We start from the raw sequence: 25023 nt of genomic DNA on the forward strand, positions 1-25023 counted from the left end.
GTATTTTAGAAGCTACTTTAGGGGTTCAGAGAAAGGCTATATGAATAGACCACCTATTGTTATATTAGACCACCTATTTATTTCAAGCAGTGAAGTCCCTCTTTTATCTGCTTTATATATTGAAGTCCCATTTAAGATTATCTATAGAAAATAGTATTATCATCCTAAAAAAGCACAAAAGCTTGAAAGCTGCTATCCTAGAAGACTTCTAAAGTTCCTTCTAACTTTAACATTCTAGAGTACTTGCCATTTCCCCATTTCTACAACAAATACACACTTCTGCATGAAAACACAGACCAGGGTATCTCATGTGAGGTTTTGCTATGCCCTTTTCTGTGAAATTACAGCCTTCTTTATAGTGAAATATTCCATCACTGAACCAATTGCTTTGTGGGCGTGTAACGAACAGGCTAATATGGCTGATTTGAAGGACTGGATTTCATACACCTCTCGGGTGGGTATTACCTACACCTGACCTCAACATTCAGGTCAACACTAGTGGAAAGTGCACTCATCTAAGGGACAGATAACCTGAATTTCAGTCTAGGAACTGCCAATGACTCGTCTGGCGTTGAGCAAGTTAGGTGCCTCAGTTTCCTCAGCCATTAACATGAAGAACTAATCTATTAAATCTCTTAACTTCTTGTTAGTTATCAAATTCGATAATTCCTGCGAGTCCTTGATGCTTGATCAAAGCCAAATATGTGCGTATCAAGCAGAGGGAAATCAGACCTCCAAAGAAAATGTGGGTTCACAGAGACTTATCAAGACTTGGCATAAATAGGATGCACTGTCATGTTAAATTTTTAAGCAGAAAAAGATAACAAAGTAACTCAAAATTTTTGAGAGGAAACTTTTCCTCATAGGATGGGGGGTCATGAAGTGACAGGACCCTGATTATGAGCTGACCTTTATTTCCCAAGCATCTTTGAAGAGATTATCTAAGAATCATTTCAGACACCCATCACTCTTATTTTTAGCTCTGAGTTCTCTCATGAGCATAGTGACCTGTGTCTCGGAGTTCCAGAGGGCGCCCAGATATGGCTCATGATTCATCTGCAGGTACCTCGCATTGATTTCCAGGAAGGTCAGGGGCATAGGAGCCTAGAAAAATGATTTTAGGTGTAAAATCCTTCTTTGCTTTTACCCCTGTTCCAACCACTCGATCAGAAACATACATTCCACAAATTGATCCCTTGGCGCCAGAGGTGATTGGCAATTACAACAGCACCCCAGCAGTACTGGTCTCCAAGGGCCTCGCAGCTGGTGTGCGGGGAACGGCACTCAGGGCTTTGGTCACCAGCTATTTTCAGCCTCTGATAGCAGTTGTGTTACTCATGTCTCATTCACCCTCTCCCCTCGCCTCCCTCCCCTTCCCCTCCGCAGGCCAAGGCTGATGACGGGCCCCGTGTATTTAAAGAGGACGTGAGCCCCCTGGTGCAGTGGAGCCAACAGAGACCACACAGGCAGGTAAGCAGAGTGAAACCGGCATCATCGGGGCTGGGGGTGGGCTGGCCTGGTGGCTGGTTGGGACAAGGAAGGGTCCCATAGAGTACGGGTGTGTTCCACATCCCAAGTGCTGGCATCCCCTCCGGTTCTGTGCGGGCAGGCTCAAGTTATGTCCCGTTCTGGTGTGGACCTAGCAGTTGTCTGGAACATTCCTAAAAGGGTGATTAGAACTGGGGGCTCAAAGAAAACTCACAGAGAATGAGTAAGGAACTATTTTGATCCAAAACTATCTTCATGGTGGAATGTTTCTTGTCGTCTTAGTCAAGAGACCTGCATTCTAGTCCTGGGACCAGGTAATGAATGGATGTGCGACTTGGAAGAATTTCCTGTGCTCAGGGTCTTGGTGTCCTCTGCAAGGACTGATATGGATGTTGTGACATTTTTCTAAACTATAAAGTGCTGCATAGCTATAAACTGGTTGCAACAGACACAATACAGCAGGAGTCAGCTTTCTAAAGCTCAAAATACAAGGAATTGTGCTATTAATAAGGTGTGGGTGAATGACTCAGATTTCTATAGTTCACCATATCCTGTCTTGCACCTATGAAATACTCAGCGAAGTTGTTGGTTCGAGTAGATTTAATATGCCAAGGATGGATGTTCAGCAATAGGCTTGCTTTAGACATTTGCTATATTGAAAACCCATTAAAAGCTCTGTTTACTTGGAAAATTAATTCCCAGCGGGAATAAGGCGTGAGTCCCAGTGTTTCCTCTAGGCTTTGGTAAAGGGTTTTTTTGTTTGTTTGTTTGTTTTTTAACATGCCAGTGAATGACAGGCATGAGTGTGACTGAGAATGAGAAGTGGTTTTAAGCAATGGTCTGAGTGGAGATGCTGCCCAGAGATCAAAGCCTCCACTTCTAATTTCTGATCCCTTTGCTTAGCTGGGGTGGTGACTCCCCAAGAAGGAGGGGATGGGGAACAGGTCTGAAGAACCTTGTCTCTCTGCAGCACAATTCAATGCAATTCAGTGAGCTTGTATTGACCATCTCCTGTGTTGGGGATGGAAGAGGGGGCGGAAGAGGCAGCACTAATGCAGGGAAGGGTGGCCTCTACATGAAAAGGGCAGGGAAACCAGGAAAACCTGTGTCCTCAGTTTACTTTTGGGAGTGAATCTCAATGCTGGGTACAACCAATTCATCACAATGTATGTAAAACTGCTTTATGACCCAGAAAATGTCAGGGATCCTTCTGGATCAGCTTTGGTTCCACTCTGAACAATTCAGTCCTTAAAATGAGCCCTGGCCATTGGTAGGGAGTGCAGCTGACCTCCAGGCTCGGTGTCCTCCTGGCCCAGACAGGTGCTCTGCAGTACACACACAAGCTGTCCATTGGAGATCAGGGAGGCAGGTGGGGACAGCGGGGAGAGAGAAGAGAAAAGAGTGAGCAGGATCCTTCAACAGGCAAATCACTGTGATCCTCTCAGAAGCAGAGACAGAATCTTGGTAGAATACAAATTTAGAAACCCTGAGACTCACAGAAGGACACAGAGGAAAATGAAGAGCATCAGTCATAGAAGCGGTTCAAATTCTAGCTCTGAACATCGCTTAACTTCTCTGAGTTTCCATTTCTGAACAGTAAAATTAAAGTAACGCCACCTATCCCAAAGGGATTTGTTAAAATCAGATGAGATAAAGTATAGAGAAGTACTTCGTGAGATTAATAAACAGTACAGATATTCAAGGCTTTTGAGAAAAGGCACAGAGCCAAACCCAATGGGCTGCAGGAGGATTTCCTGCTAAGTACGCGTGTGATGATTAAAGTCCAGAGGTCAGAGTGAATAACAAGCTGAGCAGGAGTTAGAATATGATTAATTTGTTTTACTGGAGAAAGGACACAGACAAGGAGTATAATACACAGGAAATACAACTCCTGAGGCAGGCACTTCGAATTATAAGCATGCTGCTCAGATGTCCGGGAATAGTATATCCAGAGCTGGGCTTCATGGCCAAAGAGAAATGTGATGCCTTCAAGTGTGAAAAACTGCAGTTATTCATTGCAGTGAAGGAAAGCAGGAGGCGAGACAATAACTGTCTTCTTATTGGGTCCAAGGAGGATGGAAGGCCTTTTCTGAGCCTCCTCGTGGACCTCATCATGGGAAAGGGTTGATCATGATTTGTTGGTTGTTTACTGCCCTGTGCAGGCATGGAACAAGATTAGCCTATTTAACTGTCATCAAAAGTCCTGCGAGAAGTCATTCTTCAGAGGCAGAAATGAAAGTTCAAGGAAGCAAAGTAATCACTCAGGGGCACACGGCTAGAAAGCGGCAGAGCCAGGGAAGCAACGTGGTCTTTGAAAACAAACTATAAAGGTCAAGATAGAACAAAGTGAATTTCTGAGAGTAGAAGTTGGCCACAACTCAGAGATAATTTCAGAAAAGATATGATAGGACCCATGCATTATAGCCTTAGTTTAAGGGGCAGGCATGTCTGCTCTGTCTGAACTTTAAAGGGATGAGAGCTGGGTTTATTTCTGTGCTGGGAATAGGGGACCTATGCTTCCCAAGCTTTTTGAAAGGGCCTCTGGATGGGGAGACTTCATATTTCTGTCCAGAAGCTTAGGAGAAGCCAATGACCTTGAGTGTCCTATACCAGGGAGCTAAAGGCCATGGCCTCCCTGGGCCATGGGGACTCTGTTTGGGTTCACTGCTTCCCTTCAAAGTCCAGAGCACCAGCGAAATCAACAGATATTAGGCACCAGAGCTGCCAAAGTGAGGAAGTGGCTGTCCTGGGGCACAGGCTCGGGATCCTTCCCGATGTGCTGTCCCTGACACTGGGCACCAGGATCCCCCGAGAAGGCCGACTCTCTCCCTGGCCTGGCTACCTCCGCTCCTGCGTACAGCACACTCTGAAGGCTGAGAAATGGAGTTGGTTCACAGTCTGAACAGAAGGGTCATGGAAAAGAAGTAGGAAAGATTTACTTGCTTTAAGAAAGTGGATTTTAAAACTAGAGATAAAATAGTAACACTAATAGTAATAATGAAAGCAACTAAAATTATTAAATACCCACTCTGTGTAAGTATTTATGTATTTAGTATCTTAGCTATTACTATTATCTTATTTAACCTGAAAACAACCTTCAAAGACAAGACTTCTCATCCTCTCTTTACATGCATGAGGACACTGGGCCCAGAGATTTTCAGCACTTTGCCCAAGGTTAAGTAGATAGTGTTTTTTGAACCTTAGCTTGGTTCTTTCCAAAGCCCATGCTTTCCCACTATGCCACGTCATTTGTTTTACCTGGACTAAGAGAATAGAGAAGAGGCAGTGTTTAAGGGGAGACACCATTGGGCAGCTTTTCTGCAAGGTGAGGCTCCAGTCACCGATCAGGTCCCTAAACCCGTCTCAGAGCTTGAAGGACCCTTGAAGGGGCTTCACTGCCATTGCAGCCCCTTGGATATTCATCCTCTGCTATGCTCAGTCCAATGGTGAGAAAGAACTCTCTAGCCCCAAAGAGCCCTTTCCGTGTTTGAACAGCACGGACTCTTAGAGAGCCCTTTATTTTACTGAATTGAATTCTGTCTCCCTGTTACTCCTACCCATGAGAATGCTCTGTCTCATGGCGAGACAGTGGGTCAATCAGATCCCAATTCCCATTAACTGGGAAGCTTGGTTAATGGAGGCATTGACCCTTGTCCCTGGCCCAGTGTAGTGGAAGTGGAGACAAGGGATACAGAACAAGCTTAACTGGGGGGTTTGAATTGCAGCTCTGCCACTTACTAGCTGCGGGACCTTGATAAGTCACTTAAGCTCTCTGAGTCTTAGTTTTCTCACCTGCAAAATGGGGATCACAAAATTTGCTCTGCAGGGCTGTTGTATTAAAGGTAGTATATATAAAGCAACTGACATGTAAACAAGAAATAGTAACTAATGTTAATACAAGAACACAGCTTTGGAGTCAGAGAGATCTAAGTTCCAACCTAGCCATGTGACCTTGGGCAGTGTAATTTCCCCAGATTCCAAGTTCCCATTTCTAGTCAATGTTGTAACAGTACCTACCTTGAAGGGTTGCTGTGAAGATTAAATGAAGTGTAAACCAAGGGCTGGGCTCCAGGCACTCTGGCTTCAATAACAACATTGTTATATTAGTAATGATTATAGTTATCACTTAGATTCCAGATATCTGTTTCTATGATCCAAAATCTCTGCTTCAGTCAGTGTAGACAATTTAACTCACTATGTGGAATCAGGCATAAAACAGGACAACCAAATGAACTAACACTGAGATGAAAATGGCATTGTCACTGGAGGTCTCTGCTCAAAGCCGTGGCCCAAGGTTCCCTCCCTGGTTCCTTAATGGACTCCTACAAAGAAGAAACAGAATCACTGAGCACTCATTTCTTCTACCCTACCCACTTTTGCCCTAAGGTATCACCTTCCAGCTCCACAGTAGGTAGTTTAAAAAAAGGAAAGAGTGTTAGATTAGGAAGAATGTGCCCAAGATACACAGTACAGTTATTGTTTTATAAGTTCAGATTGATACATGACAACTTGGAGTTACTGCAGAACTAACTGGTCCTTACATTTTATAATACTCTGCGGTTTACAAAGTGATTTGACGCAGCTGAACTACTACCGTGCTCCCAGCGATAGTGAAACAGATGGGACTATTACGCCTGTTTTAGAGAGAGGATACTGAAGTGCAGAAGGCTTGCATGGTTTTCCCAGATCACACAGCTATGAAGACAGAACTAGAACTCCGGCCTCCTGCCTCTGGTTTACTGCCTTCTCCAGCCCTTACTGTAGCACATTCTCAGTATAATCGCTTTTGTAGCATATTCATTACGAAATCTACCCAGGTAGTCTCTCACAGGGATCTGGGTATCCAAAAGTCTGGCGTCCACCCTCTCCCCAGTTGACATAGCAGGGTCCTGTGTACTGTCTCATCCTCATAAATCCCAAATTGTCCCTCATTTCAATCCTGACCCACGACTTGGTCTGTGACAACACAGCCATGTTGGGACTGACCCAGGGAGTAGTGCCAGGTGATGTGATGGAGACTGTGATCCAGTGACAAATAGGGCTGAGTGACGGGCAAGCCTATATTTAGTGTCCCACCTTCATTGACCCTTGCCTGTGCCAGGCAACGCTGATAAACAAATGGCCCATCCCTTGGTATCTTGCCAGCTTAACTCACATTCCAGGCCCGGTTAGGGGGGTGCTGAGACACAGGAATTCCAAAGCAATGTAGCAGGCTGAAAAGGTTATATATGTAAGCCAGGACCTAAATGTGCTTTCAAATCATAGTGACTTAATTAGCAGATTGGTGCTATTTGAATAGCCTGAAATAAAGTGGGTAACAATGGCTTACCTTTGAGCAGCATCTCAGTGCTGCTTTAAATTCCATCATCTTTCCATGACCTTCACAATGGTCCTGTGAGGAAAGTGCAGAACATAGTATTATTGTCATTTTTCACCCAATTCAAGGCCGCAGGGTCAAGCCTAGAACCTGCATCTTCCAATTCAGGATGCTTTACAACTCCCTCTGCCTTTTGGCCTCTGAGCATCTGAAGAAGAAATCAGAGATGTCTTCTGTGTTAAGCCCCCACGGCTACCTTTCCATCTTTGGAAATGGAACTGAGCACCTGTCTAATAGAGTGCTTCTGGATTTCTATTTTGAGTTTCAAGTCCTGATATACGAATGTCAGATATTTATGATCACTTAAAAACAACCTGTGCCAGGCTCCATTACCTTGTGAATAAGCTATTATCTGTAATCTTATACTCATTTTGAAAAGTATCATGTGTAGACAATTGCTGAATACACACACACACACACACACACACCCCTAAGAGGCACATCTCTTTCCCATTAACTTGCAGGACATGTCATCAAAATCTCCACTGAAGATTTGAAATGAGAAACCTGACCTAGGTTTGTTTTCATTGAAAATTTTCACATCATTAATTTCACAAGTGTCACTGTCACGTTCCCAGGTATATATTTATTCTCTGTTTTATATTACATTGAAACTCAGGATCAAGATGAACACAAGCAGGATTATGTGATTCTACCCTTTTCCAAACAATGTATCATCTTTACTCAAGAAGGATAGATATTAAAAGAAGAAGCTGGCTAAGAAAATACCCCCAAATGTCTACTTTTTATGCCTCCCTTTGTTTGTAAATGAGGTAGCAATCTAGAAAACCTATTCCTAAAAATTTTAATAGAGTAAAAAATAATGTGGGCTCTTTGAGAGCATTTGAAGGTCTCTATGCCTTTCTGGGTGATTCTTCCTGAAGTGTCTTTTCCTCTTTTCTCTATCTACGGAAATCTTTTTCCCCCTTCAAAACCCTACTTAGATGTGATGTTTTCTGTGATCCTCCAACCACTCAAGCTTTCTTCCCTAATCTAAACATGGGGAGCCATCCCCTCCTTTGAGTTCTCATAGCACTCCTCATAAGACTCTTCTCTGTACAGAGAATACTGATTTCTGCCCATCTTCCTCACTAGAATGTAGGCTTCTCAAAGCTAGGGAACACAAATTACTCATTTTTATAAACTTTACTCTCTTGGGTCCCTCACCAAGTAATTAGTTCAGTGCTTAACACATGATAGGTGGGGAGTAAATGCATGGTGATTAAGTCAATGAATGAATGAACGAATGCAGACTTGATCCCAAGCCTTTCAACTCAAAATCCATTACTCCCACCACTATCCTAAACAACCTACACAATAGAAATGGGAGCACTGAATGTTTCGATTTTTAAAAATATATATACATTTTCTAAGATTTTACTGAACAAAAAGAAAAGCCTGCTCCTCTGAGAGGAAGGATAGGATGTTCCTGGCTCCCCTCACACTGTTTTTGGAAGCAGGGAAAGCGCCTTGAAGAATATTTACATGGAGAGTTTTCCTTTGGTCCTAGTATCAGGTTCTGTGGTCTGTTTGCTATTTACTTTCTGTTCCTTAGCAAAATCTGTCTTTGTTACAAGGCTGGGAGGCACAATCTGGACCAGGTGATCCAGGAGGCTTAGTGTTAACCGCCAACTATTATAAGAAGGTGACTGGCTTCCCAGAAGGGAAAGAGAAGGTCAGAAGCAGCCACTTGGAATGGCCTGATAGTGTTTGGTGTCAATGACAAGATGACACACCAGGCTTTTTAGAAACCAAGGGATCCTAGAGAAAATTCAGTGCCCCTGAGGCTGGCAGGATTTCAGAGATTTCACTGATACTGATGGCTTATTTTAATTCTGCTCTGGGAAGACTGAAAATTGGATTTGTACTTACATGCAGACACAGAAGGAAAAAAAAATTTTGTGGCCCTCCTTGTCTAGTATTTCTTAAACATAATTCTCTAGTGTGGAGACAAGGATGGCCTGGGGCTGGCTCTCAGCAGCTCCTGGCAGAATGTGCTTGAAGGGTGTGGGGGGACTCACAGCATCATCACCTGGCTCCTGTGATCACACCTGGCATGGTGAGCTCTGACAAGTACCTTCCTATACATCGTGTCATCTGGTCCTCTAAACAACACTGGGAAGCAGCAAGGAGGAGAATGACTTTCATAGCATAGGTGGGAAAACAGACATAAAGAGAAGCTATGAAGTTCCTATCAATACATATGGCAAGTTACAGGTAGCTCTGAAAGCAGGAGGTAAGTTTCCAAACCACTGATCTCGTGCAGTGCCAATATAGCTCATAGCCTGGGCAATGATATTTCTTAAAAAGGAATGTATTGGGAAGGGAAAGACTGGGATTTCAAAATGTAGAATAGATAAACAAAATTACACTGTATAGCACAGAGAAATATATACAAGGTCTTATGGTAGCTCACAGCAAAAAAAATGTGACAATGAATATATGTTTATTCATGTGTAACTGAAAAATTGTGCTCTACACTGGTACTTGACACAACATTGTAAAATGACTATAACTCAATAAAAAAAATGTTAAAAAAGAAAGAAAAAAAAAAAGGAATGTAGGGATAGGAGGGATAAATCTGAATAGAAGGCTTTCTAGCATCAGCCCTGTCTGGAGTCCATTAGAAATGCCGAATTTCCTGCCTCTCCCCAGATCTGCCAAGCCTGCATACTAGCAAGATCTGAGGTGAGTCAAGAAGCACTGAGCTAGATGAAAAGACAATACCATTTTCATCATTTGTTCCCAATTCTGATGAAGTAATTTTTTAAATCCCAGATAGAAGAAAATAATAATACTGGATATTTGTATATAATTTTAGATATACAAAACTATCTCATCCATTCCTTCTAAGAACCCTGTGAGATATATAGGAGCAGGTGCTATTGAAATTTAACAAAAGAGGAAATTGAGTCCCAGAGTGGTAACGGGACTTGCTCAGAGCTTGCTCTGAGTGCCTCAGCTTATTGAGTGATTTTTCACACAGTAACCACTTGTTGAATGAATGAATGAACAAATGAACTAACAACAAATAGGCTGGATCCCAGTCTTCAGACCACAGCACTATTAGGGATTGGTTCCCTCTTGTGGCTGCCTAAATTAAGAGTATTTTCTTTACACCCTGTTAGACTTGATCTTGAGCAGAGAGTCTTCAGGATGCCAAACTGGGGTGGAGGAGCAAAATGCGGAGCCTGCGAAAAGACCGTCTACCACGCGGAAGAAATCCAGTGCAATGGAAGGAGTTTCCACAAGACCTGCTTCCACTGCAGTGAGTTGGGTGAACACACTCAGGGTCCCTCATCATCCTGAGGGCACTTCGAAGTTTATGTTTAGCCACAGATATTGTGTATCAGTAGTTCTCAGAGTATGGTCCCAGGACCAGTAGCATCAGCATCCCCTGGGAACTTGTTAGAAATATCACTTTGGAGCCCCATCTGAAGACAGGATAATGCTTTCCTGTGCACCCTCTCTCCAACCACTGGCCCAGCTCAGAGGCTGTTTCCCTGCAGTTCAAAGTCAGAGCAAGCTCTCAGTGGTGAAAACCTTGACCCAGTGGCGACATTTATAAAGTGTGACTTGGCACAGGAAGGAAGCCATCACTTATCTGCAGCCAAGATGGACTTGGCTCCATGTGTTGTTCCCACAGGCCAGCTGTCACTGAAACCAGCTGCAACTGGTCTTTCCCAAGAAGGAACATGTGTCAGGCGGGGGGCAACACGTGCCAATTATGGAAGGGTCAGACAGGGAAGAGTCTGGGGCTTGGGCACCAGTAACTTGACAAAGGGAACCTTTACCATCCCCTGCGGATGCAGCTTTACAAATGTCCAAACTAGGGGAAAATTTAAGACTCTGTGTTCCACCTGGGAGTCTGGCTCTGCCCAACTCACGTGACGTTAGACACATCAATTCTCATCTCTAAGCCTGGGCCACAAGCATCTGCAGTAGAGCCTGTACCTTGAGGCTCCCCGTCCAGTCTCTTCAACACAACTGCATCCTAGAGTTTCCTAGCAGCTTAATCCTATTTTGGGAGAACAGTGCTGTTTTGGCTGCTTACCTTCTTTGCTGGTTAGCTTTGATGGACATTTGGCAGACATCCTCCCCACATTATGCCCTGCCCACCCCCATGCCTTAGCCCAGCAAACGCAAGGTGTCACGCTGCCTCAAACTGTATCAAACAGAACTTCAAAGGCTGGGCTCCATCTCTTAGGGCAAGGAGACACTTCATCCTCCAGAAATAGTAACAGTTTTATCTGCTGCAGGAGTTTCCATTAGCCCTTACCTCCCACAACAAACAGAATTCTCACGGAGGAACAGGGAAAACACTGCTCTGAGTGATTGGGTTGGCGGATCTACTAATGCTTTAGGTTTTAATGATGGGTGATTATTTTTAAGTCATCATTCATATCCATTAGATTCATCATTATCATCACAATTATCCAGAAGTCATTGCTCAGGAGAGTTCATTCCATAACCTCCTGGCTTTTGTCCAAATACAGCTAGTGTTCTTTAAAAAGAGTGGGGAGTTGTGAGGAATATTGGAAAGAACACCAGAATTGGAGTAAAAATGACTAGAGTTTAGGTCTGGGCTCTGCCATGTACTGGAACTGTATGATCTTGGGTAAGTCATTTCACCACTGTGAGCCTCAATTTCCCCATTTATAAAATAGAGATCGATTACTTACCACATAAGTTGTCATAAGAAGAAAGATAGGGTTCTTTATCCGAAATCCATCAACTTTGATGTCTGAGTGGGAACAGGAAATGGTAGGGATGCTTTCCATGGTGAGGGGTGTCTTGTCTTTCCCAGGAAGCAGGACACCACCCTGTTTCATGGACCCCTGGCAGAAAGGATTTGAACATTTGCTGGTACATCCCTTTGAACCCTTGGATATTCTCCTTAGAACTTGTGGTGGGATGGGAGTCTCTGTAGTGGTGGACAGAAGGACCCTGGAGTGGAGCATGCTTTCTATACTATCATCACAAGACTTGCCCATCCAGGGTCATCCCATAGTTGCTAGAAATAGAGTTTAGAGAGGCAGAGTCTGCCTTAGCTTGTCCCCAGGCCAGTGTTCTCCAAACTTCTAGACAAATCTTAATCCTCCCTGTCAGCGCTGTCCAAAAGAAATCTAATGCAAGCCACATATGGAAACTTAAATTTTCTAGTAACTCCATTTTTAACAAGGTAAAAAATAAACAAGTGAAACTAATTTTAAAACATTTAACCTGATATATAAAAAAATCATAATTTCAACATGTAATCAATATACACATTATTAACAGGATACTCTACATTCGTTTTCACTTGTACTAAGTGTTTGAAATCGGTGCACACTTTGCACTTAGAGGACCTCCTGTGGCAGGCGAGTGGCTACAGTACTGGACAGCACAGCTCTACTGTGCCTGTGTGTGAAAGCTGGTCAGAAGCCAGGGGGTGGCTACAGGACTGGCCAGGACACGACAGGGCACAGGCAGTCCTGGAGAGAGGAAAGAGCACTGGAGTCGGAGTCAAAGGACCTGAGGCCAGTCACGGTTCTGCCACTTACTGTTATATAATCGTGGACAAGTCACTGATCTTCATTTACCCATGTGAACATTCATTCCCTCACTCACTCGTTCATTCAACGAATGTTTCAAAGACCAACTCAGGGCTAGACTCTGTGCTAAGTTCTGGGGATATTAAGATGAAACAGTTTTGCCCTCAAGGAACTCTGAGTCTAGAACACCAATGATTATTCAACAGGTTATTCTGGAGATGAGTAACTGATGGCAACAATCAGGGCAGAGCCCAGTATATACCTTATATGCTCAAATATAAGGCTTTCCCCCCCAAATCATTCCTCATAAAAAGGGTTTGCCTTGGCTTCAAAGCCTTATAAAGTCTCTCACGTTATAGAGAGACTATACTGACAGTCTCTCAATTACTTTATTTATTTAAACTTTTCTTTAGCAGACATTTTTAACACACACAATATTGACATAATTGTTTAATGAACTCCTGTATGCCTGTTTCCCCAGCTACATAACCACCAACCTCTGGCCAATCCTACCTCATCTACAACCTTATCTTCTTCTCTCACTGTTGTATTCAATTGCCTTATTTTTTTTTAAATAAATTACCATTTGAAAAAAGACTTATTAGTCTGAAACAAACTTATTCAATGCTAGCTTGCTTATAGAGGTCACTTGATGGAATTGATTTTTTAGAAGGAGGCGAATAAATTGAATGCACATGTATTACTATTCCTGGGGGTATGACCTCACTATTATAAGCACTGAGTATCACCATAAACAACCTTCAGGGATTACCATTACAAAGCAATACAGTGAGGCGTTAAGCTGTGGAAATCCTATACACTTTTTAAAGCTACCCTAATATTATTGCTAATAGGTAAGTCTTGTCAAGATACAATTTCCAAGTGACAGCCTCCTACTCAGGGAAACAGGGCTGCCTCCCAAAGACGTAGACAGAAGTGGAGATGAGCTGCTCTGGAGAGCTGGGTCAGCTGCCTCAAAAAGACACTGGTGAGAAGGGAAATGCTGATGTTGAAGATGCAGAAGAATAATTTGGATACAATTGTTTCCTGAATTTGTGTTAGATTAGAAAAGAGTAACATCTCCATATCAACATACTGTTGATTTATATTATTAAATATAAGCAGGTACTTGACACTTTCACTTACATCCTTAAAAGTTTATTGGTAAAAAAAAAACTATAAATCTTCTCTTTGGAAAAATGGGAGATTGCCTTAAATACTAGGTATAACACATATATATAGTATGTGTATAGCTATACTAATAACGTAAAGTATGGGGGATACTTTACATCAGGTGATATACAGTGATGAGGTGGCTTGAGCCAATACAAACCTAAAAGCAGCTCTTCCTTACCTCCCTTGCTTCCAGAACTGGATCAAAGTACTCTCAGTGGTAACTGTCTCTCTGAATATCACAGGCCATGAGAAGTAGAGAAACTGCTCAATCCTGATTCTAATGTGATTAAGAAAAAATAAATCCCTCCTCTGCTTTAGCTTCTTACCCCTTAGCCACCCTTACACAAATACACTCACACCTCCCCCATGTCTTTTGGGGTGAGATCCTCAGGAACGCAGGTTGTTCCAATTCAGGGACAACATTCTTAGCTGGTCTGAGACCACATACCAGGTGTCAGTCCTGCCCTCCACCTCTTTCTAGCTGGATACCACTGAAAACATTATTTCCCTTCTCTGTGCTCCGATTTCCTCATCTGTGAAACAGGACTGACCAGGAATCTAAGACTCACGTCAGATGCTCTGGTCAGGAATCAGAGTTGTGTTCTTGGCCAGAGGGCCCCTCATGCTGGGTCCCTTGGGTCCGATCAGGGCACTGTAGGTGCAGGGAATGGGGGAGGAATCTCAGCCCTAACCGCCTGACTCTCCTTTCCCCGCAGTGGCCTGCAGGAAGGCTCTGGACAGCACCACGGTGGCAGCACACGAGTCAGAGATCTACTGTAAGGTTTGCTATGGGCGCAGGTATGGCCCGAAGGGAATCGGGTATGGACAAGGCGCCGGCTGCCTCAGCACAGACACAGGCGAACACCTGGGCCTCCAGTTCCAACAGTGAGTCACCGCCCCACTTCTCCCAGCTGGGAAAGCCCCAGCTATCAGGACAGTTCATTCTGTTCCCATGGCAACGTTTTCTGGAAGTGGGAGAATGGACTCTATTGTTGACATGCCAACAATAGGAATACTCAGTCTGACCAAGTTCTCACAATGTGTCATCTCTCCAAAGACTCTCTTTAAATTATCTGCCTTTCTAAAGGGCAATTACTTTTACACCATGGCTCTTGGTTTGCATGTCAAGAGAAAACCCAGAATGTACAGATATTCTATTGTTTGACCTTTGCAAAACTGCATGGAGTCTCTTTTCTTCCCCTTTGAGCATTTTTGTGTAAATCATATAAATATGGCAGGGACGCAATGGCCATTCTCTGTGTGCTTATCATTGAAAGATTTCTTCCCTGGGATTGTAAGATGACTAATGTCCACATCATACGGGGAGTGGGTCTGTAGGGGTGGGCCGGGCCTCAGGTGTAAACAATCATTATGACTGTTCTGCGGGTCTCCCTGGCTGCCTGTTGCCAATACAGAGTTGAGGTTCCCCGCCAGTGCTATCACACTGTGCCTCCTCCATCTACCAGTCTGTTCTACTTGATGACCACGCTGACCTCCAGCCCAAAACTGAGTACAGACTGACAGTCACTGGCCTGCAGCTGCTGTCTGGCCAGCTGGTACCCGGGCTCGGCTCTGCGGTGGGACTGGGCAGAAGGGCCTAGCCCAACAGAGGCAGTGTCCCGTGGAGGGCCTCCCCTAGAGAACAGTTAGACCATCTGAAGAGTCATCTGGTCCTTTCCAAAAAAGATAGCCCACAGTAGAGCCTGGAAAACTGCAAGGATGTGTGATTAGTTGTTTAAATTTTTCTCATGACTCAATCCCAACTTTAGACTCTGTTTAAAGAAGAAAGATGGTACCAACTGCATCCTCTGCCTTGAATGAACCAAAGCATATGGTCTATGTTAGGGCTTTTCTGTGATGCTGCACAGACAGGAAGAGAGTCTGGAGACCTGGGTTTCATCCCAGCTCCACCAGTTACGAGCTGCTGACCTTGGGCAGCTCCTCCTCTGACCCTCGCTCTCCTCCAGCTAACCCTGCCTACTTTAGAGGGTTATGGTGAAACTCAAATGATAAATGTACAAAGAAACACCAAAAGATATGGGAACACAGGGTTATTATTATGCCTCTATCTTAGACATTGCTCTCAAGAGGACAGGTGACCTTTGGCTGCAGGGTGACAATTTGAATTGTGACGAGGAATGCGTCAGCTCATTGGACTATGGTTTGCTTAGTATCAACTGTCAAGATCCTATCTTGCCCAGTAATATTTTTACTCATTTTGGAAAGCAGATCCGTGGGTTTCACGATGGTACAAGAAAAACCCAAATGAACAATCACAGCAATAATAAGAACACAACAATGACAATAATACAAGCTAACATACATGGAACACTTGCTAAGTGCTTTACAACAGAAAGGAAAGATGTAAATGAATTCTGACTAACATTCGTGAGCCCTTACAACATGCCAGGCAAGCACTGTTCTAAGTGCTCTACTCGTGTGGCCTCATTTAACCTTCTCAACAACCCTGTGAGGAAGGTACCATGACTATCCCCACTTTTCAGATGTGGCGTTTAAGGCACAGAGAAGTTAAGTAAATTGCTCAAGGTCACATAACTACTACTGTTTGCCAAGGGAATTCTATAGGTTTCATTCATTTCTGTTTCCACCAGGTCCCCAAAGCAGGCACGCTCAGCCACCACCAGCAACCCTTCCAAGTTTACTGCAAAATTTGGAGAGTCAGAGAAGTGCCCTCGATGTGGCAAGTCAGTCTATGCTGCTGAGAAGGTGATGGGAGGTGGCAAGGTAAGGACTTCAAAGTGAGCCTGTTTCACTGGATCTGCTGGGAGGAGTGAGAGAGGAAAGTAGCAACTGTGGACAGCTGGGAGCCAGACCCTCCTTAGCTCCTAGGAACCACTTAGGAGAGACCCATCCTCACCCACTTTCCCAGGCTGGGACCATCATCCTGCAGTGCCCTAGGAAACTGGAACTCGTAGAATTTGATGCAATAAGCATTAACCCACTAGATGGGAGGCACCCAGTGAGGAGCTCTGGAGATACATAGGTGCACAAGCTCCCCTTGTCCTCAGGATCTGCAATCTTTCCAGAATGAGGTCAGCCCTGGGAGCCGCCACACTTGCATAACTCAGCCTGCTGCTGGCATCACACTGATGCACAGAGCAAACACCTCACAGCAGTGAGCAGCATGCTTGCTGACAAATGTCCTAGCAATCAGGGGGGTCACGCGATGTCTGAGACAGTAATGCACTCTTGTCTACAAGCTCCGGTTTCAGGCCTGCAGCCAGGGTGTTCGCCAAAGGATTTGGGCCTGAAGACAGACAAAAATCCTGTTTATACTAAATGGGGGGAGGAAGGCCATGGAGAGTGCCTGACTTCAAATATAGGAGCAGTCTCCACCCCAGGACTGGCCATTTAAACACGGATGAGGACCCTGGGCTGGGCCTGGGAGATGTGCAGATATGCAGGAGGCAGGACATCTTCCAAGACACCAACCCTCTCACATCAGAAACACATGGAGAGTCATATGAGGCTGAGTTTCCTGGATGACTGCTCATTTCTTCACCTTTTTTTCTTCTTCACTTTACATTCAATATGTTACCCACTGCCTCAAGTCCAAGTTCCCCTCTCCCTAGTTTGTTTTTTGATCTTCTAGAAAGGGGAAGCCCTTTTCTCTTTAGTTTGTTCTGAAAACAAACATATGGAAACCACCTTGATAAATTCATTTTTAGGGGTTCTGAGAATCACTGGCCAAGTCCATAGCATTGCATTTTCTCCAAACCCCTATAAAAATGATTCTCAGGGCCAATTAGGTGCATGAAAGGCTAAGGCGGGGCAGTCCTCTATATGCTGCTGATTGGGGGACTTAACACAGAAGTACATGTCCTTCCTGCCTTATTAAATATCTAACTGCCCTACTCTCCTGTGCCCCACAGCCCTGGCACAAGACCTGTTTTCGCTGTGCCATCTGTGGAAAGAGTCTAGAGTCCACAAACGTCACTGACAAAGACGGGGAACTTTATTGCAAAGGTGAGTGGCTCCAAAGACTCTCCTGAGATGTTTTCCCAGGGAGGGTTCTTGGGAGGGGAAGCTATGCCCCTGCAAAGAGGCTGGTGTCTGCCAGGATGCATGGCTTCTCAGCCTGAGCTGGTTTGGGCTCTTGGGATGGGGAGCAAAGCCACCTGAGGGAAAGAAACTTCCTGCTTGACCCACCTCTGGTCCTCTCTACAGAAGCATCTGGGGGACCTAATGCTTGCAGATGCCCAGTGGTTCAGGGCAGCTGGGCACCTGGGGGAGGAAGGACGAGGAGGAAGCTGTGTCCTGACTGGCCTTGGAAGAGGCCTTAGGTCTGGACAAAAGCATCATATTCCCTTCCAAAAACTTAAATGTTCTGTCCACTTGACTGGCAGATAAGGGTGATGGGAGGGGGAAGATGAACTCAGTTTGGCCTCTCCCGTATTTATTAAGCACATCCATCTCCTTCCTCCCTGACATTTCTGTTTCTGATGTTGCACATCACTTAGTGATCACAGGGAGAGAACTGACAAGCTGGTTTGCCTTCTGGTCCTCACAGCTTTGCCCCCAGCTGCCTCCATAATCCCTTCATCTTGCAGAGAGGCAACAGAGGCTTAGCTCCTTCCTGATGCTATGAAGAGAAAGGGATGCTTTAGGGCCAAGGCAATGTGTCCTCAATCTCAGAGCCCCTCCTAGGCCTATTCTGTTTCTCAGCAGGGTCCTCCCACCCCTTCACTCAATGATGGTGTCTCAAGATCTCCAAATGTGTGTGCCAGAGTGGGGCAGGGGAAAGAGGGAGGACATTACTGTTCAAAATTCTAGGTCACCAAGCTTCTCCTACAATGAGCTGCTTTCTCCTGGCAGTAGAGGATACAGAGGGTCCTCAGAATTCATAGGCCATAAAACCCTAAACTGTGGCTGCAAGGAGATCAACCTGTACAGAAGTAATTGCACTCTCAAGTGATAAAAGCTCTAGAAGAGGGCTGGGACCAGTGCAGTGGCACAGAGAGGCCAGTGATCAGCCGGGGGTGTTAGGGAAAGCTTCTTAGAAGACAACCTTCCTCTGGGTCCTGAAGAGTGAACGTGGCTTTAGGAGGGAGTATTGTGGGAACAGGGAGCAGTGAGTATAAAGGCACCAAGGCCAGGGCATTGCGTTTCATTCTAGGAACTGCAAGTATTTCTGTGTGCCTGGAGTGCAGGGAGGCAGGCAGAGGAAGGAGGCTGGACAGGCAACCAGCAGCCAGATTATACTGACTCAAATGAGAAAACATCTCTGAACACACCTAGTGAAGTGCAAACAAGTATATACAGTTTTTGTTAGCAGATCTAAAATAAATATGGTTCAATTTATTTAAAAGTTAACTTATAAACATATTTATCAAAAAGATGCCTCTCTAAGATAAAAGGGCTCTGCTCAGACGAAAGGAACTGAAATAATGGTGCTGACTGACCCATTCTCTCCCCTGTCCTCTTCTCTCTCGTTCACAGTTTGCTACGCCAAAAATTTTGGCCCTACGGGTATTGGGTTTGGGGGCCTTACACACCAAGTGGAAAGGAAAGAGTGAAAAGTGCACCATTTCTCAGATCTCTCATTGGCCTAAAGCATTTGCCAAGTAATCCCGCCCAGATGGAAACCCCTCCACAAACATCCTCCTCAGAATTCTCTTCAGAAGTGGTCCCAGTCTTTACCCGAAGTTAGAAGAGATTTTGGGAAGAAAATTATTAAAAGTCTAATCCATAACAAATTCTTTGTTATTTACAATACCTGGGGTGGGAGAGGCAATAAATAAAAAGTTTTAGTGGTACCTTGTATGTCTCTGGATCTTTTCTTTCAAATAGAGGGGAATTAAAAAAAAAGAGAGAGAGAGAGAGTTAAAAAAAAAAAAAACTAGTGCAGAAGATGCAATGGATTTTGGTGTCAACTGAGGAAGGAGTGAGGAGGAGGAAGGAAAGGGCAAAGGAAAGCAGTCTAGAATCTGCCAGCTAAGCTTCCTTCTAGTTACTGCCAACGGGGAAGAAAACAGGGGGTCCCAGAGGAAACAGACAACATGGTAGCAAATTCTAAAAGGAAAATCAAACTAATAAAACTGCTGAAGAGCCGATCCTTTTGTCCCATCGTGGGCTTTGCACTATTACACATTTCATGAAAACTCAGAAATGGCAACAAAATGTGGAGTCTGCTTCTGTGTTATGAACAACATGAGGATGATTTTCTTTTATTCTGGGACAATTCCCTAAGGTTTAGCAATTTTCTGAAAACTTCTCCTCCATCAAATTGCCAGACTCACAAATGAAATGCAGCCAATTAAAAACGTCTCCCTCTGCCTCCTCAGCAAGATCTCGACGGCTCACACGTGTGTACTTTCTCGCCTCCGTTTTTAACAACCACAGCATTTCTCTCACCACCATGCAATTCTGAATTATTTGGAGAAAATGAAAGCAAATGAAAACCTATTGACAAAAGTTATGGAACACTAGACTAGACTCAACCACGGGTTTTTCTGTGCTCCAAGTCCCAAGAAGGAGTTCTTTAAAATGAGCATTTATTCAGGGTTGCCTACTTGTTGTCATAGATAAAGCCCTGCACTGACTTTATTATTTATCTATCATTTGTTTGATGCTCAAAATGCAATTACATCTGATCATTTTTTCTGTCTGATTGGCATTAATAGAATGGTTCAGAAAAAAAAAAAGCTGGCAGAGGCTGTGTGCCATCCCACTTTTAAAGAGAATGTACAAGTATGCTTTACTCACCCAGAGACTCTTGCTGGGGTGATTCAGCCACTGAGTCCACTCAAACAGCCTGAGGATGGGAGTACTGTACATTCCACATTCTCTGGGGAAGGAAGCCTAGGACAATATAGTTTTAATTTGTAAACATTTTTCCAGAGCTATATAAGAGATTCTATCATTGTTAATCAAGTAATTAATAATATTACCAGTGATAAACTGAATCAACTAAATCAAGTCCCCTTTAATCTGCATGGACTTTAAAAGCAATATACTAGTCTGGCCCTTCACTAGGAAGTCCCCTATCCTAGGGACTTCCAGGCTTGCTGAAGGGGAGACACACATGAGATGACTACTGGACAATGCAACCTTCTCCTCTACTGCAGTTCACGGTTACCAGCCCCTCATCCATCCAGCCAGGAGACTGAGGCAAAAAACTTCAGTCATCCTTAGCTTTGCCCTCTCCCACATCCCTCCTTACCTCATTCCCCAAGAATCCCTGATCCTGACTCGAAGACGTCCCTGGAATGCATCCTCTCCGTTCCATTCTTTGGTAATGTGTATCAGTCACCTAGGGCTTCTGTAATCAAGTACCATGGAATAGGAGGCTTGAACAGCCAAAATTATGTTTATGCAGTTCCAGAGCCTAGAAGTCTGAGATTAAGATGTCAGCGGAGTTGCTGTCTCCTGAAGTTTCTCTCCTTACCTTGTAGATGGCTGCCTTCTCCCTGTGTCTTCACATGGTCTTCCCTCTGTGTGTGTCTGGGTCCTAATTACATCTTCTTATAAGGACACAAGTCATCTTGGATTAGAGACCACCTGAATGACCTCATTTTCACTTATCTCTGTAAAGACCCGATCACCAAACACAGTCACATTCTTAGATACTGGGGGTTAGGATTTGGGGGGTATGGGCAGGCACAATTCTGCCCACAACAGTATGTCATATAAAGACTCTTTCAAGAATTGGCCTCGAACTTAACCCATTCAACTGAGCTTTAAACAATCTCTCCCACACAATCCCCAGCTACACTCAAGACTTGAAGCTTTCCAAACACACCAAGGACCCTCACCCCATCATGCTTTTGCAAATGCTATTCTTCTTGACTGGCATGTCTGGAAGATGGAATTCCCTCCATCTTCACCCCTTAACTCAACTCCTGAGCCAAGTGAACTCCTATTAAACAAGTCAGGTCAAATGCCATTTCCTCTGCAAAATCTTTCCTGAACTACCTGAGCAGGATTAATCCACCTCTGTGTTCCCATAGCTGGTACATAATGAACACAGTACTTGTCTCACTGTATTGAATTTTTAAACTCCCATCTGCCTCCTTGGTAGAATGTGACACACTTGTATTCACAGTGCTCAAAAAATAATAAGCACTTAATAAACATTTGTGGAGTGAGTGAAGTGGGAGACACTGTAGGCTGGACTAAAAGCAAATTCTGCTAGAATTTAAAAGAAGAGACTGTTATATACTGGAGTGAAGGAGCTTGGAAACAAAAACACAAAACAAAGACCCTTACTGTGGCTCAGCGGCATTCGTAGGTCTCCTCTGCTTCCTGGGCACACTGCTCTACCCCATTTCCCAGGCTCCCTAGCAGCGACTGGGATACTTGACTGAGTTGGCCAGTGGAGGCCTGGCCCCTGAGACCCCCTAGAGAGTCTCCACTCTCTCTTTGTACATCTGTGGATACAGACGGTCCAGTGGACACTGAGGCCCTAGGAAACAGTGAAGCCATCAGTTGGGAAGGAGCTTGGGTCCCTGCATGGAAGAATACTTGCTAACATCTAACTGGGCTGTGACAAGAGGGAGAAATAAGTCTTATGTTGTGTTAAGCCTCTGAGACTTGGGGGATGTTTACTACCGTGTTAACTCCCTTGACTAATATGCACATGAAATACTGGATGGGCTGCCTCCAAGATATTCACTGTCAGTGCCCATCCAGTCCATTTAAATCACAAGAGCGTCGTCAGGACTTTGCCTAGTATTTGTGAGAGTGGTTCAAACGTGTTGTCTCCAGTGTGACCACACAGGCATTTGGGGAAAGGAATGCAGTTACGGCAAGACAGCGTAACAGTCACATGATTGGGTTTGCTTTGGTTTTAAAACAAACCAAAAACACAGCCTTGCTATCTACTGCCAAGTTACTATCTTCTCCCCTCTCCTTTCAGAGCCAAACTGTAAGACTAGGTCTCATTTAGTCCTTAGCATCTTGGCATCTGGCTTCTGAGCCCCCCTCACCCCAACCCTGCCACACCTCCTAACCACAAAGTCTGTTCTTTCCTCAGTTGTTCCTCTCAACCTCGCCTTAGCTCCTGACCACTGACATCTCTGAAATTAGTTCCTGTCCTTGAATTCTACAGGTCTGCCTCCTGATTCCCCTCCTTCCCAACCCCCTCCCCACCCTCCCCTTCCTCCCCAGCTCCCCAGATCCATATTCCAGAAGGTCAGGTCGCATTCCTGCCCTCCTCCTCTCCCACACTTTGTTTGCATTGGTTGTCATCTTCCCACTTTGGGAGGGCTACTCCCCTTTTCATCTCATTTTTCTCATTTTTCTACCTTCTCCTGTGACAGTCGCAGCCATCTGGGCAGATGACTCCCCCTCATACCCTGGCCTCTTTCCAGCTGTCCTAACTTTTCCATTCGATGGCCTGCAAGGACCTCAAACAGCAAGCTCCAGACTCACCACCGAGTCTCTCCACACTGTTCTCCTTCTCAGAATAGCAGCATCACCTTCTCAGTCACTGGGTTCAATCCTTCAAAGCCATCTTGGACTCCTCCTCCCCTTCCTCTGCCCACATTCAGTCAGTTACAGGGCTGCTGGATCTCTTCTGTGCCTTCACTGCTTGTTGTCTAGACCTTGATTAAAAGTTTACCTCTAACATTGTCTACTTGTCAGGGTCCAGTCAGAAAAACAGAAACCACACCAGTTTTTCTAACAGAGAGAAAATAATAGAGGGAATTGGCTAAACAGATGCTAACATTTTTGAAAAAGTTGACAAGGTGAACACTGACTTAACACAGAGATGGTAAGTGCAGAAAGCAGCTGCCACCACCCCTGGGGCTGGGGAGACAGAGAGAGGAGATGGGGGTGTCCTCACCCAGATGCCTCAGGGAGAGCGCTCCCCGGGTCTAGAGGTCAGACCTCTGAGGGGACCTCCCTGCCTGCTAACTGCTGGTGCTTCTAAGGGGCACCATGGAGCTGCTTTGGGGAAAAAGCAGCTGATTCCAACTGTCACTGTCGGGGTGAAGGGCCATTGTCTGAATAACACTGAGGGAACAGCTGGCAAGTAGGACAGAGTAGGTCCCTTCTCCCCTCCTCCTTCCAGGCTACTGGCAGAACTTAATGGAAAGTCAGCTGGAAGGAGACAGTAATTTTCAGAGTCCTAGCCCAGACACACAATGCAGAGTAGAGGGGTAGATTTGGCACATAACCCTACCACTAGCTTCTCCCTCTCTGTAGTCATTTTTTCAAAGATTTCTGAATAGCCAGCATTTATTGAGCACTTACTATGTACCAATTACAATTCTAAGCACTTTATATATATTAATTCATTTAATCTTCCTAACAACACTTGGAGGTGTACATTATTATTATCCACATAATACAAATAAGGAAACTGAGGCACTAGGAAGCTAAGTCATGTACCCAAAGAGGTGAAAGTAGCTTATAACTGATACACCCAAGATTCAAACCCGAGGTGCCTTGCATAAAACAGATTCCCAAACTTTTTTGTAACTTTCACACCTACATATATCTGAGGGAAAAGCCAAAATAGAATAATGGGGGTGAGTGGGTAGATTCCTTAAGTAAATGATTCTCAAACTGTAGCTTGCACATGTAAGAATCAACCAGGGAACCTGACAAAAATTCAGATTCCAGGATCCACTCCTCAGAGACTGACTTAAAAGGTCTGAAATGAGGAATTTGAATTTTAAACATGTTGGCCCTAGACACCACCCTCTGTCCCCACTCCTAGCCCTTGATTCTGATGTGAATGGTCTATCGACTGCCATTTGAGAACACTAAGTTGGCAGGGGTTGGTGAGTGAGGAAGACAGGATATAACTTGAAAAAAAACACCTGGTCCTAAATTAAGAATCAGTCTTCAACACAACTCTGATCACATCAAATCCTGATTAAAAACCCTTCAATTCCATTCAACAGCCTTATTCAGCACATTCATTCAAATACTTACTGAACACATACTACATGCTAGGCAGTAGTCTAGGTGCCTGGGATACATCAGTGAACAAAACAAAGATCCCTCGTGGACCTTACATTCCAGTGGGGTGGGGAGGGAGACAGGATGCAGTAGAAACATTGAATAAATCGTACAGTATGTTAGAAGGTAGTAAGTGCTATGGGAAAAATGTAGTGTAAAAAGGAAGAAAAGGGCAAAAAAAGAATATTACAACTTTCAAAATGTGGATGAGGGCAGGCCTCCCTGAGAAGCTGACATCTGAAGGAAAGCTGGGAGGAAAGGCCCTGGGGATTTCTGGAGTTAGAGCGGTCCAGGCAGGGAAAGGCCTGAGGCAGAAGCAGCCTGGCAGGTGTGTGGGATCAGCACGAGGGAAAGCAGAAGTCAGATCCTACAGGGGCCTGCAGGCCACTGTCAGGGCTTCGGCTCTTCCTCTGGTGAAATGAAGAGCCACTGGAGGGTTCCTGAGCCGAGGAGTGACAGGATTCCACCTGCCTTGTACAAGGATCACGCTGGCTGCTTGTAGTGGGGCAAGGGTGG

The 25023-nt window shown here is 44.6% G+C and overlaps 2 protein-coding genes across 3 annotated transcripts in view; one reads left to right on the top strand and one right to left on the bottom strand.

The window, feature by feature from the left end:
• Positions 1–22664, bottom strand: part of LOC116155353 (uncharacterized) — a 52078-nt gene extending 29414 nt beyond the window's left edge. Inside the window, exons 1-5 of the mRNA XM_064492510.1 lie at positions 20984–22664; positions 20759–20857; positions 20302–20397; positions 11548–11703; positions 6818–6880 (exon numbers count right to left, since the gene is read on the bottom strand). Coding sequence (XP_064348580.1) covers positions 6818–6880; positions 11548–11703; positions 20302–20397; positions 20759–20824 — 381 coding nt within the window. The 5' untranslated portion in view covers positions 20825–20857; positions 20984–22664. The remainder of the gene's footprint in view (positions 1–6817; positions 6881–11547; positions 11704–20301; positions 20398–20758; positions 20858–20983) is intronic.
• Positions 1386–19359, top strand: CSRP3 (cysteine and glycine rich protein 3). 2 transcript variants are annotated; one of them, XM_064492511.1, is made up of 6 exons: positions 1386–1470; positions 9994–10142; positions 14292–14460; positions 16188–16320; positions 17469–17562; positions 19036–19359. In XM_064492511.1, exons 2-6 carry the CDS (start codon positions 10022–10024, stop codon positions 19110–19112), a joined length of 594 nt encoding a protein of 197 aa, XP_064348581.1. In that variant the 5' UTR covers positions 1386–1470; positions 9994–10021; the 3' UTR covers positions 19113–19359. The 2 variants fall into 2 exon arrangements, with proteins under 2 accessions (XP_064348581.1, XP_010985770.2); XM_010987468.3 differs by having other exon boundaries at positions 1387–1470; positions 9994–10133.
• Positions 22665–25023: the final 2359 nt, after the last annotated feature.

This window comes from Camelus dromedarius, chromosome 12, assembly GCF_036321535.1.
Source record: "Camelus dromedarius isolate mCamDro1 chromosome 12, mCamDro1.pat, whole genome shotgun sequence".
NCBI classification, from domain to species: domain Eukaryota; kingdom Metazoa; phylum Chordata; class Mammalia; order Artiodactyla; family Camelidae; genus Camelus; species Camelus dromedarius.

Bases quoted from the DNA above. Each gene is read 5' to 3' on its own strand.
- CSRP3 (XM_064492511.1), top strand. From the start codon at position 10,022: ATGCCAAACTGGGGTGGAGGAGCAAAATGCGGAGCCTGCGAAAAGACC. The intron at 10,143-14,291 runs GTGAACACACTC...CTTTCCCCGCAG, and splicing joins CTTCCACTGCAGTGAGTTGG to TGGCCTGCAGGAAGGCTCTG. The intron at 17,563-19,035 runs GTGAGTGGCTCC...TCTCGTTCACAG, and splicing joins CGGGGAACTTTATTGCAAAG to TTTGCTACGCCAAAAATTTT.